This window comes from Peromyscus leucopus, chromosome 2, assembly GCF_004664715.2.
Source record: "Peromyscus leucopus breed LL Stock chromosome 2, UCI_PerLeu_2.1, whole genome shotgun sequence".
NCBI classification, from domain to species: Eukaryota; Metazoa; Chordata; class Mammalia; order Rodentia; family Cricetidae; genus Peromyscus; species Peromyscus leucopus.
Window position 1 is genome coordinate 57951524 of NC_051064.1, and position 14583 is coordinate 57966106.

At 51.6% G+C, this 14583-nt stretch overlaps 1 protein-coding gene across 1 annotated transcript in view; it reads right to left on the reverse strand.

The window, feature by feature from the left end:
* The window catches only part of Gabbr2 (gamma-aminobutyric acid type B receptor subunit 2), a 352425-nt gene that overhangs the window by 222554 nt on the left and 115288 nt on the right, over positions 1-14583 (reverse strand). The window contains 1 exon segment of the mRNA XM_028882779.2: positions 8212-8349. Coding sequence (XP_028738612.1) covers positions 8212-8349 — 138 coding nt within the window.

Consider the following 14583-nt stretch of genomic DNA (forward strand, 5'->3'; position numbering starts at 1 on the left):
AAAGCCACATCAGAGTGAGGCCACTGGAGGTACACACTGGGAGCCGCTGTTACGTCCCATGCCGTGGTCGTGAATTAAAAATGGGGGTCAGAACCTTGAATTGAATCTTCAGTCAGATTGACAGGGAAGATACGGGCTGGGTGTGTGGCAAGAACAGATTGGGAACAGCCATGCACTCGAAAACACCCCGTTCCTTCCTCAGCCAGCTTCTGCTGCTGAAGAAAACGCAACCGGAAAAAGAGCGCGTGCCCTCCAGCAGCCTGTGGGCTTGCCCCGCCTTCCTGGCAGGTTCCCTGCTCCGACTGTGACTGTGTTGTTGTGAGTCACCTTCATGGTTTCTGATAGTTCATTTTCTGCACACAACTTCAAATCTGGAGACCAGTGGAGACCTATGAATCCTCAAGGATTTCCCCCAGCCAGGGCCCAGCTGGCATCTCAGATCACAAGCGCATCAACAGGGCATTATGGGGCTCACAGTCTGTAGAGGGTGTCACATATTGTACCTTCCCTGTCCCTGAGTCCTCTCCTGTTGCCTCCTAGGGAAGGGCAGGTGTTTTTGCCCGATCTCACAGACACCCTCAGTGAGGCTCTGGGGGACTCGAATCTGCCCCCCGGCCAGTGAGAGTAGTGGGAGACATAGCCTCTGTTCTAGTTACTGCACCAGACTGCCAGGTGTCCCCGTGTGTCCCTCTCTTGGGATTTCGTGTGATGAGCTGGTCTGGGAGAGGCTGGAAGGGCATGCTGCAGGGGCTGTATCAGTGAGTGACAGGGTGAAAGAATAACTCAGCATGAGCCAGTGAGTGAGTGAGTGAGTGAATGAATGAATGTGTGAGTGAGTGAGTGAACCAGTAAGGGGAGAATCCCCTCCAGCTCTTCACTCTTTCCACCAAATGCATGGCGGTTTAGATCCTAAAGGGCAGTGAATCCCAAAGATGCAGGCAAAGCTGTGGCATGAACTCTCTGCTGGGACTCTGTCCAGCTCCAGGCCATGGCCTAGAAGGACCTCTAGGCAGGAAGAGACCGATGAGTCATGGCCATGTCTGTGGGGTGCCGCGGTATCACGGGGGATGCAGAATTGGGGACTGTGAGAACACTCCCCTGTGTAGATAGGCCCGTCGAGGGGAGAGAGGAGATACTAGGGGAGCTGGGAGCTGGGAGCAACCCAGTTATTCACCAGCAAACTCAGAGAAATCAGGGAAGGATCCAGGGAAGGAATCCAGTTTAAAGGAAGGTCTGGCAGGCACGGAGGGCCGCCCGAGTGGGCAGCTGAGCAGGGCCAAGACGTTCTGGGCAGCCCACATGAAAGGGCAAATGAGTAGGAGCGGCAGGCCCCACACAGTGCTGTGCCCTTCCCCTCTCAGTCTTGAAGTTCCTCAGCCCTGCGTCCACAGCAGCCCTCTGTTAGCACCGCCACCATGCTTGGGCCTGCCTGGAGACAACTCCCCTATCTCTTTACCGTGAAAATCCACTGAGGATTCCTCCTCCCGCCTATCAAGAGCATTCAAGCCAAAAGTTGCCAGCTTCTTCCTTGCCCTGTCGTGCGTGGTATTCCATCCAGCTGGCTCAGATAACTGGTCTTTATTGCACCTGGCATCCTACGACATGGCCAGTGACGACTTTCTAAAGTCCCCACATTCCTGGGGTCTCTCCCCTGCCTTCCCTCTCCTTGAACCACAGAGCATGCCTCTAATATTAATATTGCTCATTCTTTCACTCCCTTCCTTTGTTTTTGATGACTCCAGAAGGTAGAAGCATCTCATAGATTATTAATGTTCTAAATGGCTCCTCTGGAGACCAGTGCCAAGAAAGGCTCCAACCGCCCTGGATCATTGGCCTCTGTTCTATTTCTTAGACAGCAGCAGTCACAGCAGGCACAGCGCCTCGGTGCCTCATCATGCTGCCACCCTAAATGCTTTCCAGTCCACCGTGCCCTCTGTGGCAAGGGCAGGGCAGCCATAGGAGTTGGGCTGCGGCAGGATGCTGGCCTGGAAGGCTTTGGCTCCTGGGGTGGAGAGGCAGAAGTGTGAACTTCCAGAGTCCTCACCCACCCTCGACCCTTTTGCTCCAGAGATCTGCAGGGCCAAGGAAAACAAGCCTTGCGGCCCATGCGGAGCAGGGAGATCTCAAAACTCCCAGCAGATGCCGTCAGATGTCTGCTCTGGCTGGAGGTGCCGCGGCCATCAGAAGAGCAGCTCCTGCTTCATCATTCATAAAAACCCTTTCGCTTGGCAAGGAAGAGAGAGAGAAGCCCTCATTCACTCTTACTACATCTGCAAGAAACACAAGTCAGGCGTGCAACTCCCATTTTACAGAAAAGGGAGTCTGAGAGATAAGACAAAGTTCTCCGGCAACGCTCCGCGAGCCAAGGGGTGGTGCTCTAACAGGGAGAAGGCGGGCGAGGCCGTGCCCTGCCTACAAATCCAAGGGGAGCTCAGCCCCTCCCAGCCCCGTCATCCTGTGAACCCACCTCAAATTCTACAACCCACAGCTCAGTAGGAAGTGTTTGATTTCTCAGGCAACCTACAGTTTAATAAAATAATCATGCGAGAACATCAAATCAAATCACAAAATTCCTGTTCCTAGGAAGCAAATGGTACGGACTGGCAGTTCAGAGAGACGCTGGGATTTGTCAAACAGCAAAGGGTTCCAGATTCAGGGTTTTCAATGATTTTTTTTTTTTTTAAATGTCAAAACCAAGCAAGATTTCCAGTTCTGGGAAACAGAGTCCTGAATGTACTGGAACTTTACTGGTCTGCAAAGTCTGCCTTCTCCACTGTAATGGCCCCAGGGCGTCCACCAGCTCCAGCCTCACAGGAGTTTATCCAAGGAGACAGCTCCTATGGGAACCAGACCTTTCCTGCTCAAGAAGCTCCTCAGGGGTGTGCCAAGGAGGCAGGGTGGGCTGCAGGGGCACCTTGGAGGCACCTAGAGAAAGGCATCCATCAGTTAATAATCTACCACGGAGCCTTTTAAAGGACAAGCTCCATGGGACACAGTTCTTAGGGATCTGGTGTTTGCAGTTCTCATGAGCCGCCCTTTAGCCTGAGAGGAATCTGACCTTATTTTCATCTTCACTGTGGTGGCGGCTTGCAAGCTGAAGCAGCCCTTGGTCTGCTCCTGAGAAGCGGGAGATCTGTCCTGTTCTGAGGCTACCTTTGCCTCCATATCTTGGTCAAGCTATGAAATCTCCATCATCCTTGTCCTGCTCCAATTCTCTTGCCTTTTTCCAGGCCAGGCTTCAGAAGGACAGACACAGCTGGTGTGTGTGTGTGTGTGTGTGTGTGTGTGTGTGTGTGTGTGTGTGTGAGAGAGAGAGAGAGAGAGAGAGAGAGAGAGAGAGAGAGAGAGAGAGAGAGAGAGAGAGAGCGCGCTTGGGGGATCATTGTCACCAGAGTTTGAGGTGGGATCCTATGTGGTCCACCTTCAGCTTCCTGAGGATGAGCTCTGAGGTTTTGCTCAGGTGAATCAGGTGACCAAAACATAGTGAGTCGGGAGATGGAGATGGCTGTGGCAGAGCCAAAGCCCACCTCGGGTCCTTTGCATCTGTTTGACAAGTGCTATGGCTGAAAGTTCTTGAGTCATCTAAGGGCTGGCAGGCTTGGATAACCTGCCTTCTGATCCGAGGGGCTGAGCACTGCAGAGCATGGGTGTGGAGTTCCGGAATGCAAGGTTCTGACTTCCGGAAGATACAGACCACGATGGGATAGAGAGCAATGAATGCTTAGGAAGGTGGACGTAAGGTAGAGAACAGGGGTAGCGGGGGGGGGGGGGATGCCTCCTAGAGAAAGGGGCTTCTAAGATGTACCATGAAGAATGAACAGGCTCCTGCTGGGTAAAAGGACCCCAGAGGCTGAGGGAACAGCGCGCCCTGAGGCCAGCGGCATGGAGAAGCAGAAGGTAGGCTGGGGAAATGTCCTGACACAGCACACAGCGGGGCTTTGCCTTGGTGACCCAGGCCAACACGCCCCTGCTGCAGTCTCTTACAGTCGCCCTTGCGTCCATCCTCCTCGCCACACCTGTGCAGAAGCATTTACTAAGGCTCCCTAGAGATGAGTGAAGTCCTGGTGAAGACCTGGCCACCCAGGCTCCAGGAGCGGAGTGCGTAGCAGTGACCTGAGATGCTGGCACTGTGCTGGCCCAGGGTGGAAACTGGGCCGTCGAGGGAGTCGATGAATACTCTAACCCAGTCCTGTACAGAGTGGAGCCCCGGGGCTGCTTCCCTAAAGCAAGCATATTGCCAGCCCCTCACAGGGGCTGCAAGCCGTCCGTCTGATCCCTCTCCTCCATGTTCTGTTTTCCCAGAGCAGACCTAGCGGACACTGCAATGCTCAGGGCCCCTTTGGCAACTGGGGTGTGGTACAGAGCTGTTCTCGAAGCACAATGGCAGCCTGTGCCTGCTTAGCCAGGGACCATCGTAACTGGGCATGTGGACTGTTGACATTCCCTCCTAGAAGGAGGAGTAAGGGGAGTCATTGGAGCCTCGCCTGAGTGTCCAGTCCTATTGCGATAGCCTCATGGCCTAGGGATGGTGCTATCATACATGAGCTGGAGAAGATGAGAGGTAGAAGAAGAGAGAGTGAAGCCTCCATCTATGTGGCTACAAGGAAGCCATCAACCATGCTGAGTGAAGGCCTTACAATGAGGCTGCTTTGGGGTCAGTAATCCCTCTCATACATGCTAAGTAAACAGTTCCAATGAACTCCTTGGTTCCCTGGGGTGAGCTGCAGTGGAACTGTACTTTGGTTTGTCATCAGGGCTACAGGAGGAGGTAGATGCTCACATCTCTCCCAGGGAAGGAACGTTAGCAAGCCTACGACCTCACAGATTCACCTGCACGGATTGCCTGCAGGTATGGAAAACCTGATCCCTTCTATCTTTCACATGCCTCCTTCCTCTCACACCCGTACCACAGATCACCAGGCAATCTCTCAGATGGCCATGCAGCTCCAGAGACCCAAACGCCAGCCTCCTATGCAGTGCCAACATGCTCTGTCCTTTGACGTCCAGCTAGCTCCTCCCTTCTTGTCCCCTAGTTGGTCTCTCTCTTTGTGATGTCCAGATTACAGCCCCATAGCATGCCCAGGAGCTGCCTGGGATGGAAGAGGAATGGAGTTACCCTGCCCTGGTCCTCATGTTGGGGTGTGGGAATTTACGCTCCCAGTGACGGAGTGACTCAGATCAGGACAAACACAGTATGAGCCTCCCTCACAGCAGGCCTGAATCAAGAAACGCAGCAAAAGGCGGAAGTTAAAATTAACCTGTGTGAGTTTTCACCCCAGTGATGTACAAATCCCTATTTTGGTGGCTCAAGAAACAGAAGCAGCTTATTCTCATTCTCTCATTCCAGTATTCCAGGGGGGGGTCTCTGTCCAGTAAGTGTCCCACACCCAGCCAGAGCTCCTTATGCAGCCCACACCCGAGAGGCCTGTTCTGAAATAAGTCATGGCACTCAAATCCTCCAGCAGCTGCAGACCCACCCACCTTTGTGGGTGAGCTCAGCCTCCGGAGAGCGGCGGAGGTAGCTTGGGGGAGCCATAGTTTGGATCCTAACAAATGGATGTACAGTTCCTGTGAGTGAAGGAGGGAGGAAAGTTTCCAGGCTGCCAGGCCACTCCCACCAGGACCCAGATCTGCCTTCCTTCTCACATTCAGACTCTGCAAGGCTAGAGGAGAACGGCTCCTTTGGGCTTGGTCTACCATTCCGCCTTCCAAATCACCAGAGCACCCAGATCTGTCCAGTTCCCAGGTATCCGGGTCCTTTCATGTTTGCATCCCACCAGAGCCCTTGACCTGGCCCTGGGACCTGGAAAGAACCACGAGTAGGGAAGTGGTGGGCCACACTTCAGTGCCACCCAAGAAGCTGGTCCCAGATGCACATCAAATTTGCAGAGGGCTGGGGAGACAGAACTGGCAGACTTGCATGCCCGATGTGGCCCTATAGCCAAGACCACACTGACCATGGTCTCCATGGAGACTTTGGATTCTTCAGCCTACCTGTCTTCTGCCCTCAGCTCCCTGTTTGTGGAGCCTCCTGCGATCAAGAGCAAAGTTCAGAGAAGGCGAGTGCCTGGGCCAAGGTCTTGCAACAGCTGGGGACACCTTGAGGGCTTAAAGGCAGGTGCTCACACACTTGCCCTGTGCTAGCTCCCTGGATGCTGTGAGGTTTGCTGCTTTCCAGCCTCCTCTCCTGTTGCACAGGCCCACAGCCAGCAGCATGAAGGGTCACCGCGGCCCAAACCCACTCACATTCCCACCTCCTGACGTCACATTCCCCCATCAGTGCTCCCCTCTGTGTCACCATCTGTCTGTCACCTTCTCCTGCCTCAGCAGTAACTGCTCATGTGGGCCGCCAGTCCTGCACCACACCTCTGCCATGCCTTGTACTTCATCTCCTCTCTCGAAAGCTTGAACTCTAGCTGCAGTACCCAAGGCATGCAGACCTGGACTCACGGACTCTGGGAAGGTTCCTGTTGGTACTCTGTCACCGTTCTGACTGTTCAGCGCCAGCCCTGCAGCCTCTGAACCCCAACTTCTGTCCCCAGACATGTAGACTCTTTCTTATTACTGTCTGTCTGAACTCGTCATCCTGGGAACGGTGAACAGACAGTGATGCACTTTACCCAGTAGCCCTTTCCTACCCTTCAGATCTCAGATCCAGTGTTATCAATTTCCAGAGGCCTTTGCCGAGTGCCCACGTAGCAACTATTTAATCCCACACCCCTGCTTATTTTGAGCACAGCTCTTGTCTTCTTACAACAATCTCATTGCAAGGACCAGTCCAATTGAATTTGAATTTGATCTTACTACTCATTAGCTGTGACTCCTTAGGCAAGTTCCATAGACCCTGTGTGTCTCAGTTTTCTTATACATAAAATGGGGATGATAATAGACAAGTAATAAAGACTGAATTAATGCACGTTAGGGCTCAGAACAGTGTCTGGTGCATGGCAGGCCACAGGGACAATCCTTAAGATTGCTGCTACTTCCTTGTTTATTTCCTGGCCTCTTCTCAGAATGCAAGTTCTGACACGATGGGGACCATTTCCACCCTTCAGTTCTACATCCCCAGTGCCTACCAGAATTCCAGGTAGAAAGGAAGTTGCCCTAAATATTTGTTGGTTGGTTAGAAGGAAGGAAGGAAAATAGATCATAGGTAGAGGGGTATATGAATAGATAGTTGGATAAATGAGTAGCTGGGTAGCTGGATGGGTAGATGATGGATGGAAGGGTAAATAGATGATGGATGGATGGATGGATGGATGGATGGATGGGTAAATAGATGATGGATGGATAAACAAATGATGAATGGATGGGTAATTAGATGATGGATGGATGGGTAAATAGATGATAGATGAATGGATGGATGGATGGATAAAGGGGTAAATAGATGGTGGATGGATGGATGGAGGGGTAAATAGATGATGGATGGATAGATAGATGGATGGAATGTACATGGGTCACCACCATTCATCCTCATGGTCATATCTTCCTATACTTTTTTTCTCTATCCCAAAGTAACAGCTCTCACTGTTAGCCTCATCTCTAACCAGCTACACACCCACTGAAACATTCAATGGTGTAGTAAGTCGTCTATGGTAGAAAGCCAATACCTGGCCAGGAGCCCAGGAATGGCTTAATGAAGAAGAGAGAGTCTTGGTGGTCAAAGGAGAACTTCAGTGGGGGAGGAAGATCCGGTAAGGAAAGGATAGGGGGCATCTGACATAAGATAGGGCGAACAAGGGCTCGGAGGCGGCCCTGGGTTCATGTGGGGCTGTTGCTGTCTGGGGTGAGGGATGGAGGTGATGCTGCCTGAAGGCGGTACTGTCTGGGGGTAGTGTTGCCTTGGAGGCTGTGCTATCTGAGGGGTGTACTATCTGAGGGGCAGGCGCTGCCTGAGAGCACTGCTGTGGAGCCGGTGACGAGAGCAGAGAGATGATCATCGGCACAGGCAAACTGATAGAACTTCATGGGCCTGGAAGTCTGGCTAGGAAGTCAGCTTGAGAGCACTGTGGCTCTAGACACACGAGATAGCACACACAGTTTAGGGACCCCTAGTGTCAACGGAATGAAAGGCCAGGGGCCAGGTCAGGAGTGAGGGCCGTGGGTGGCTGTGCAGCGTGGGAACCACATTATGCAAGGCCCAGTCCTGCTAAGTGCTTGCAGCCCACAAAGACAGTTCCACCATGACTGGGGTGGGGGCTCCGCCCTTACCTGCACCAGATTCCAGCCTTGGAGGGACTCAGCAATGATCGATGTGACAGACGGACAGACGCCTCCAAACACCATCAAATGGTTCGGCCCATACTTTATTGCATCATAGAAGGCTTTCAATCCCTTTGCGTTGTCACACTGGGGAGAAACAAAGAGAGCAAGGTTCAAACTAGACACAGGCTCTCCTGAGCCAAGAGCCCTACAGCGGGGTCAGTCAACCTGCCAACACAGGAAACTCGTAGGCCTCAGTTTGTCCAGCGTGGGCTGCTCCACCCAGCCCCAAGCCCAGGCCCTGAGCTTGGGGAAGTTTTGGGTACCACACCCCAGACCCTCTCTAGGACCCTCAGAACCCCTCCCTCAGTCATCTCCTTCACACACACAGAGGAAAGCCACCCCTCCCCAGCCGCCTTTCCACAGTCATTTGCATTTCAGAAAACGAGGCCGCACTCTGGCTATTGTGAAAACAGACGAGGCCAAGTGTTGACAGCATGTGAAGAAACTGTACGCTAGCTGTGGTGATGTGAAGCAGTTACACTGAAGAAAACACGTCTACCCCGAAAAGTCAACAAGCATTACCATATGGTATGATAACTCTACGTCTAGATGGGAACCCTAAAGAACTGAGAGGAAGGATTCAGAGATATCTGCACCCCAAGTTCAGAGCAGGACCAGTCACACAACAACCTCAAAGCGGAAACTCTCCAAGTCCATCAACAAATGAAGGGACAGGCAAATTGCGGTATGCACATGCAGTAGAATATTATTCACCCTTAAAGAGGGAAGGAATTCTGACCCATGATACAGCCAAATGAACGGTAAGAAGCAGGGGAAGATTTGTTTGATGTGGTCACATGGAAAGTAGGAGAAGCAGAGTCAGTGATCCCCTCTAGTTCATCTCCTGAGTCCTGAAGTGAGATGAAAGGTTTAACAGAGGGCTGGGGATGTCCACATCTAAGCAGTCTGGGCATGGTGTGGTCCCACCCACTACTCATCCGCAGTTGTCTGGGCTCCCATCTCACCTTGCAAGGTGACCTAACAAATTGCTAGAAATGTGAAAGCTCTTTTCTGAGACAAACTCCTGCTCTAGCCGCCAGCAAGCGCTCAGTCTCTTTCTCCTCCCAGCATGAGATGCCTGGGGGAGTCCTATTATTTTGGGGTCCATTATTTCAATAGTCTGATAGTCAGATTGAGGAACAAAAGTGTCTCTTTAAAATCCCTTCATTTCTGACAGGCCGGTTACTGAATGATTCCACTCACATGAAGTACCTTGAGTGGACAAATTCACAGAAGCAGGAACTACAATTTTGGTTGTGGGGGTGCAGAGAGAGTGGGACCGGGGTGGGGATCACGGCTCAACAGGTTGAGGGCTTGAGTGTGCAATTATGGCAAAGGTCTGGAGACTAAACGCTGTGACAATTATGAATGCATTTAATGTCACAAGAACCTAGAAGGATGTTCGAATGGTAACTTGATGTGATGTACACTTGTCACAGTGCGCGTGCACGTGTGTGTGTGTGTGTGTGTGTGTGTGTGTGTGTGTGTGTGTGTGTATGGGGGGGTGGTGGTGGAGAGAAAAGATGCTATTCATCTCAAGAGGAGAATCCAATGGCGAAAACGTGCTGCTCTGTGCTCAGCCCAGAGCTGGTTCCCGAGGGCTCAGCTCCGCCCAGGACTAGAAAGAAAACCTGACCAAGACAACATACCAGGGTACTCCGGGAGGAAATGACAAGAGGAAAAATGTGGCAGGAATCCTCAGGGCTCACTCTCCCCTTCTCCCTCTCTCTTTCAGCCAGAGGTCAGCTCCCCATCAACAGAGGACTGCCTGCCAGCCTGGAGCGCAGCAAAGTGCATCACTGCAGTGGCCTCAGTTTCCTCTGAAAAACGTGGATTCCTTCTCACCCCACTGCCTCCCCTGCTCTTAAAGGTGAGAGGTCTACCAGCACGCAAATCTCAAAAGGAGAAAACCCTCTCTCCCCGTGACAATGGATCCTATGCACACCGCTTAAGAGCACTGGCTGTTCTTCCAGAGGACCCTGGTTCAATTTCCAGCAACCACATGGCAGCGTACAACTGTCTGTAGCTCCAGTTTCAGGGGATCCAACACTGTCCTCTGGCTTCCACAGACACGTGGTGCACAGATACATATGCAAACAAAATTCATGTATACATAAAATATTTTTTTAAGAATTAAAAGAAAGCTAGAACATTCACAGACAAGAAAATCTTTGAGAACTAAAGCATGGTCCTAGCTGTTGAATCCTGTAAAGAGCTGGGCCCCAGTCAACTGGTAGGCATCCATCCCTCCAGTCAGATGACCCTCCAGCAGGGCAGTTAGAAAACACCCGGGTACCACTTCTCTGTGTTATTCACAAGGTTGGGATAATGTTCTCAATTCTCTTCACAGTGAGAGTCCTGTTTCTCCCCAAGCCAGGCCTCCCCAGCCACCTTTAAATCCCTAAAGTCAAGGACATCTCTTTCTGGCCTCTGGGCTACTGCACTTCCTGTTTCCTTCACCAGAAACATAGTTCTAACTCACCTCCCCTCAATCAGGCCTCCCAAGCAATGGCACCCAGCCCTCATCACTGTCCAGACAGGTATGTCCAACCGGGGACTCTGAGGCCCGGCACAGCCCAAGATAGCTATGAATCAAGTCCAACATCAAATCATAGGTTTACTTTAAAAACTATAAGACTGCTTTGGGATTTTTTGAGGGGTAGGGAGTGGTGGTTTTGTAGTGTGAACTTCTAGATGATGTCGTGTTGCCATATCAAAGGTTGGCCTCTAACAATCGTCCTGTTTTTTTGTCTGTCCGGATGCTGACTGGAGGGTGTGGACTTGCCATTTGCTTCACTGTGGTCTTCTCACAGCTCCAGTCTGGATTCCATGAGGACGGGGTAAGTGTGGGAAGCCCATGGCTCTCCCCACAGCTTCCAAATTTGCACATCTGTCTCCTTTTTCTTGTTGCAGTATCAGGGGTTGTCCCCAGGGTTTTGCACATGCTAGGTGAGTGCCATACCACTGAGCTGCACCACAGCCCTCTCTAGGTTTTGCTTTGTGCCAGCGTCTCCCTAAGTTGCCCAGGCTGGTCCTCCTGCGTCAGCCTCCTGAGAAGAGAAGCTGGGATGATGGGCCTGTACCACCACACCCACCCTGTCTCCTTCTGTTTGTCCACCATCCTTCATCTTCTTTCTTCCCACTTACCCACATGGTCCCCGTAAGTGGCCATCATAGGGGTAGAACAGGTATTTGCAAACAGGATAGCCCCATCCAGAAGCTCTGGCCTCAGACCTCAGAGGCTATGAGCTGGGGGGTGTGGTGTTCACCTTGTGTGGTGGACAGCACTTAGGGGCGGATCAGCCCACAGGATCAAGGAGAGCCAAAGGGATGCGCTGAGAGAAGGCGGTGTATGGGGCAGGATCAGGAAGGAGAGAGAAATAGCCCAGCCCCGCACGCCCCCATCCCACCTGACTGAAGAGGACTGAAAGCCTGGAAAAGGGGAAGGAGGACCCTCACTGCCATGCTGGGGAGTTTGGACTGTAACCTGTAGATAACGGAGAGAATTCGACTTTCACATCTTAATCTGAGTTTGGAGCTGGAGATGTAACCCAGTTGGTAGAGTCCTTGCCTGGCATGCAAGAGGCAACCCTCACCACCACATAACTGGGGGTGGTGGTGCTCATCTGTAATCCAGAACTTGGTTGGGGACTTGCTACATAGTGAGTTTAAGGCCAGTGTGGGGTCCACAAAACCCTGATAGATAAACAAACAAATAAACAAGCAATCAACTAGTGTGTTAATTTGAGGGGCAGTCAAGAAAAGAAGAGGGGAAAGGAGAAAGGGAAGAAGTTAGGCAATGATGGAGAAGAAATCTCCCGCTGCTTTGTATTTCTTGGGGTCCTGAGCTAACTACCCTACTCCACTCCACAGCTGAGAGGGCCTCACCCTCCGCAGAGCAGACGTGTGTAGACACAGCAGCTCAGGGTTCATTTGTCTGCCCTGATTTCCTGAGCCATTTCTGGTTTGAATACCTATCTGAAAGGAATTTTCTTCTTTTCTCATCTAATGACAATCATACACACAGAGCCCCAAGATCTATCGTCAGAGCTGTGTGAAAACAATATTAAGGACAATGAGCTTCTTCATACTTGTTTGCTTAGCAACATCATCCATCTGCCCAAGATGCTGTATTAGCAACGGGGCTGGCTGCTCCCAAACACACAGCTCCTGGCTCGGTCAACTCACAAATCTCGGCCTATCTGACAGCCTCTTCTTGCAGGTGGAAGACTCTCTCAAGCTTACCAAACGTTTCCCTGACTCAGTTTTCATCAGACTAGGAATGGCAGACAGAGTTTTGCCTCCAAAGGCCCTCACTCCACAGTGTTACTCCCAGGAATGTCATTTCCCGGCAAAAGGGATTTTGCCCATGTAATTGAGGTACTAATTAGCTGACCTTAAATTAAGATCCATGTGAGCTCACCGTAGTCCCACAAGCTCTTAACAGCGGAGATCTTTGCCTGGGAGCAACAGGGAAATTAGAGATTGGAAGTGTGGCAGGGCCTTGTTAGTCATTGTGGTTTAAAGGTGAAGAGGGTCATGTGTCCAGGAGAGGAGGGCTGGGTCCTGCAACAGCAAGAATCTCCATCCTGGGGCTGGAGAGACGGCTCAGCAGTTCAGAGTGCTTGCTGCTCTTGCAGAGGACCTGGGTTCAGTTCCCAGCACCACACTGGGCGCTCACAACGCCCTCTTCTGGCCTCCATGAGCACAAGGCATGTACACAGTGCACATGCTTAGATACACATAGGAACTCACACATATACACATTTTTTTATTATTTTATTTTATAATACTATTCAGTTCTACATAACAGCCACAGATTCCCTTGTTCTCCCCCCTCCCACCCCCTCCCCTTACCCCCAGTCTACCCCCCATTCTCACCTCCTCCAGAGCAAGGCCTCCCCTGAGAACTGAGATCAACCTGATAGATTCAGTCCAGGCAGGTCCAGTCCCCTCCTCCCAGATTGAGCCAAGTGTCCCTGCATAAGCTCCAGGTTTCAAACAGCCAACTCATGCAATGAGCCCAGGACCTGGTACCACTGCCTAGATGCCTCCCAAACTGATCAAGCCAATCAACTGTCTCACCTATTCAGAGAGCCTGATCCAGTTGGGGGCCCCTCAGCCTTTGGTTCATAGTTCATGTGTTTCCATTTGTTTGGCTATTTGTCCCTGTGCTTTATCCAACCTTGGTTTCAACAATTCTCGCTCATATAAAACCTCTTTCTCGCTAATTAGACTCCTGGCGCTCTACCCGGGGCCTAGTCGTGGATCTTTGCATCCAGATTCCTCAGTCCTTGAATGGGGTTTCTGGCACAACTATTAGGGTGTTTGGCCATCCCATCACCAGAATAGGTCAGTCCCGGCTGTCTCTCAGCCATTGTCAGCAGTCTTTTGTGGTGGTATCTTTGTGGATTTCTGTGGGCCTCTTCAGCACTTTGTTTCTTCCTTTTCTCGTGTGGTCTTCATTTACCATGGCCTAAGGCAGGAGAAATCACCACTGAAACTAAGACCTCTTCCTCCTGTAACAGGAATGCTAAAAGCCACCCAATGGAATCTGTTCTTTCCTTGAACCTTTCTCCCCACATCCTGTGTGCGTAGTGTAGCATAATTAGTATATATGCATTTGTATGTGTGCATGTGTGCATGTGTGCGTGTGTGCGTGCGTGCGTGCGTGCGTGCGTGTGTGTGTGTGTGTGTGTGTGTGTGTGTGTGTGTGTGTGTGTGTGTGTAGGGCAGATGTTGACATCTGTTCTTGCTCTATTTCTCTCTGTGCTGGTTAGTTTCTGTCAGCTTGATGAAAACTAGAGACATCTGGGAAGAGGGATGCTCAATTGAGGAACTGCCTCCATCAGATTGGCTCACAGGCATGCCCGCAAGGGCATTTTCCTGACTGCATAGGACGAGGAGGGCCTAGGCAACTGTGGGCAGTGCCAGCCCCGAGCAGCTGGTCCTGGGTTGTTTGAAGAATGCAGATGGCTGTCAGCCTGAGAGCAAGCCAGGAAGCAGTGCTCCTCCAAAGGCGGCTTCAGCTCCTGCCTCCAGCCTCCTGCCTTGAGTTCCTGCCCTGGCTTCCATGGACTACAACCTGTAAGCTGGATTAATCCCTTTTCCCCTAAGTTGTTTTTGATCACAGAAACAGGAAATTAACTAGAATATGCTCTAATTATTTATTTAGTCTTCTCCTCCTCTCCTCCTCCTCCCCTCCTCCTCCTCCCCTCCCCCCCCCCCCCCCCCCCCCCCCCCCCCCTCCCCTCCTCCTCCTCCTCTCTTCCTCCTCTCCTCCTCCTCCTCCTTATTATTATTATTTAGATAGAGCCT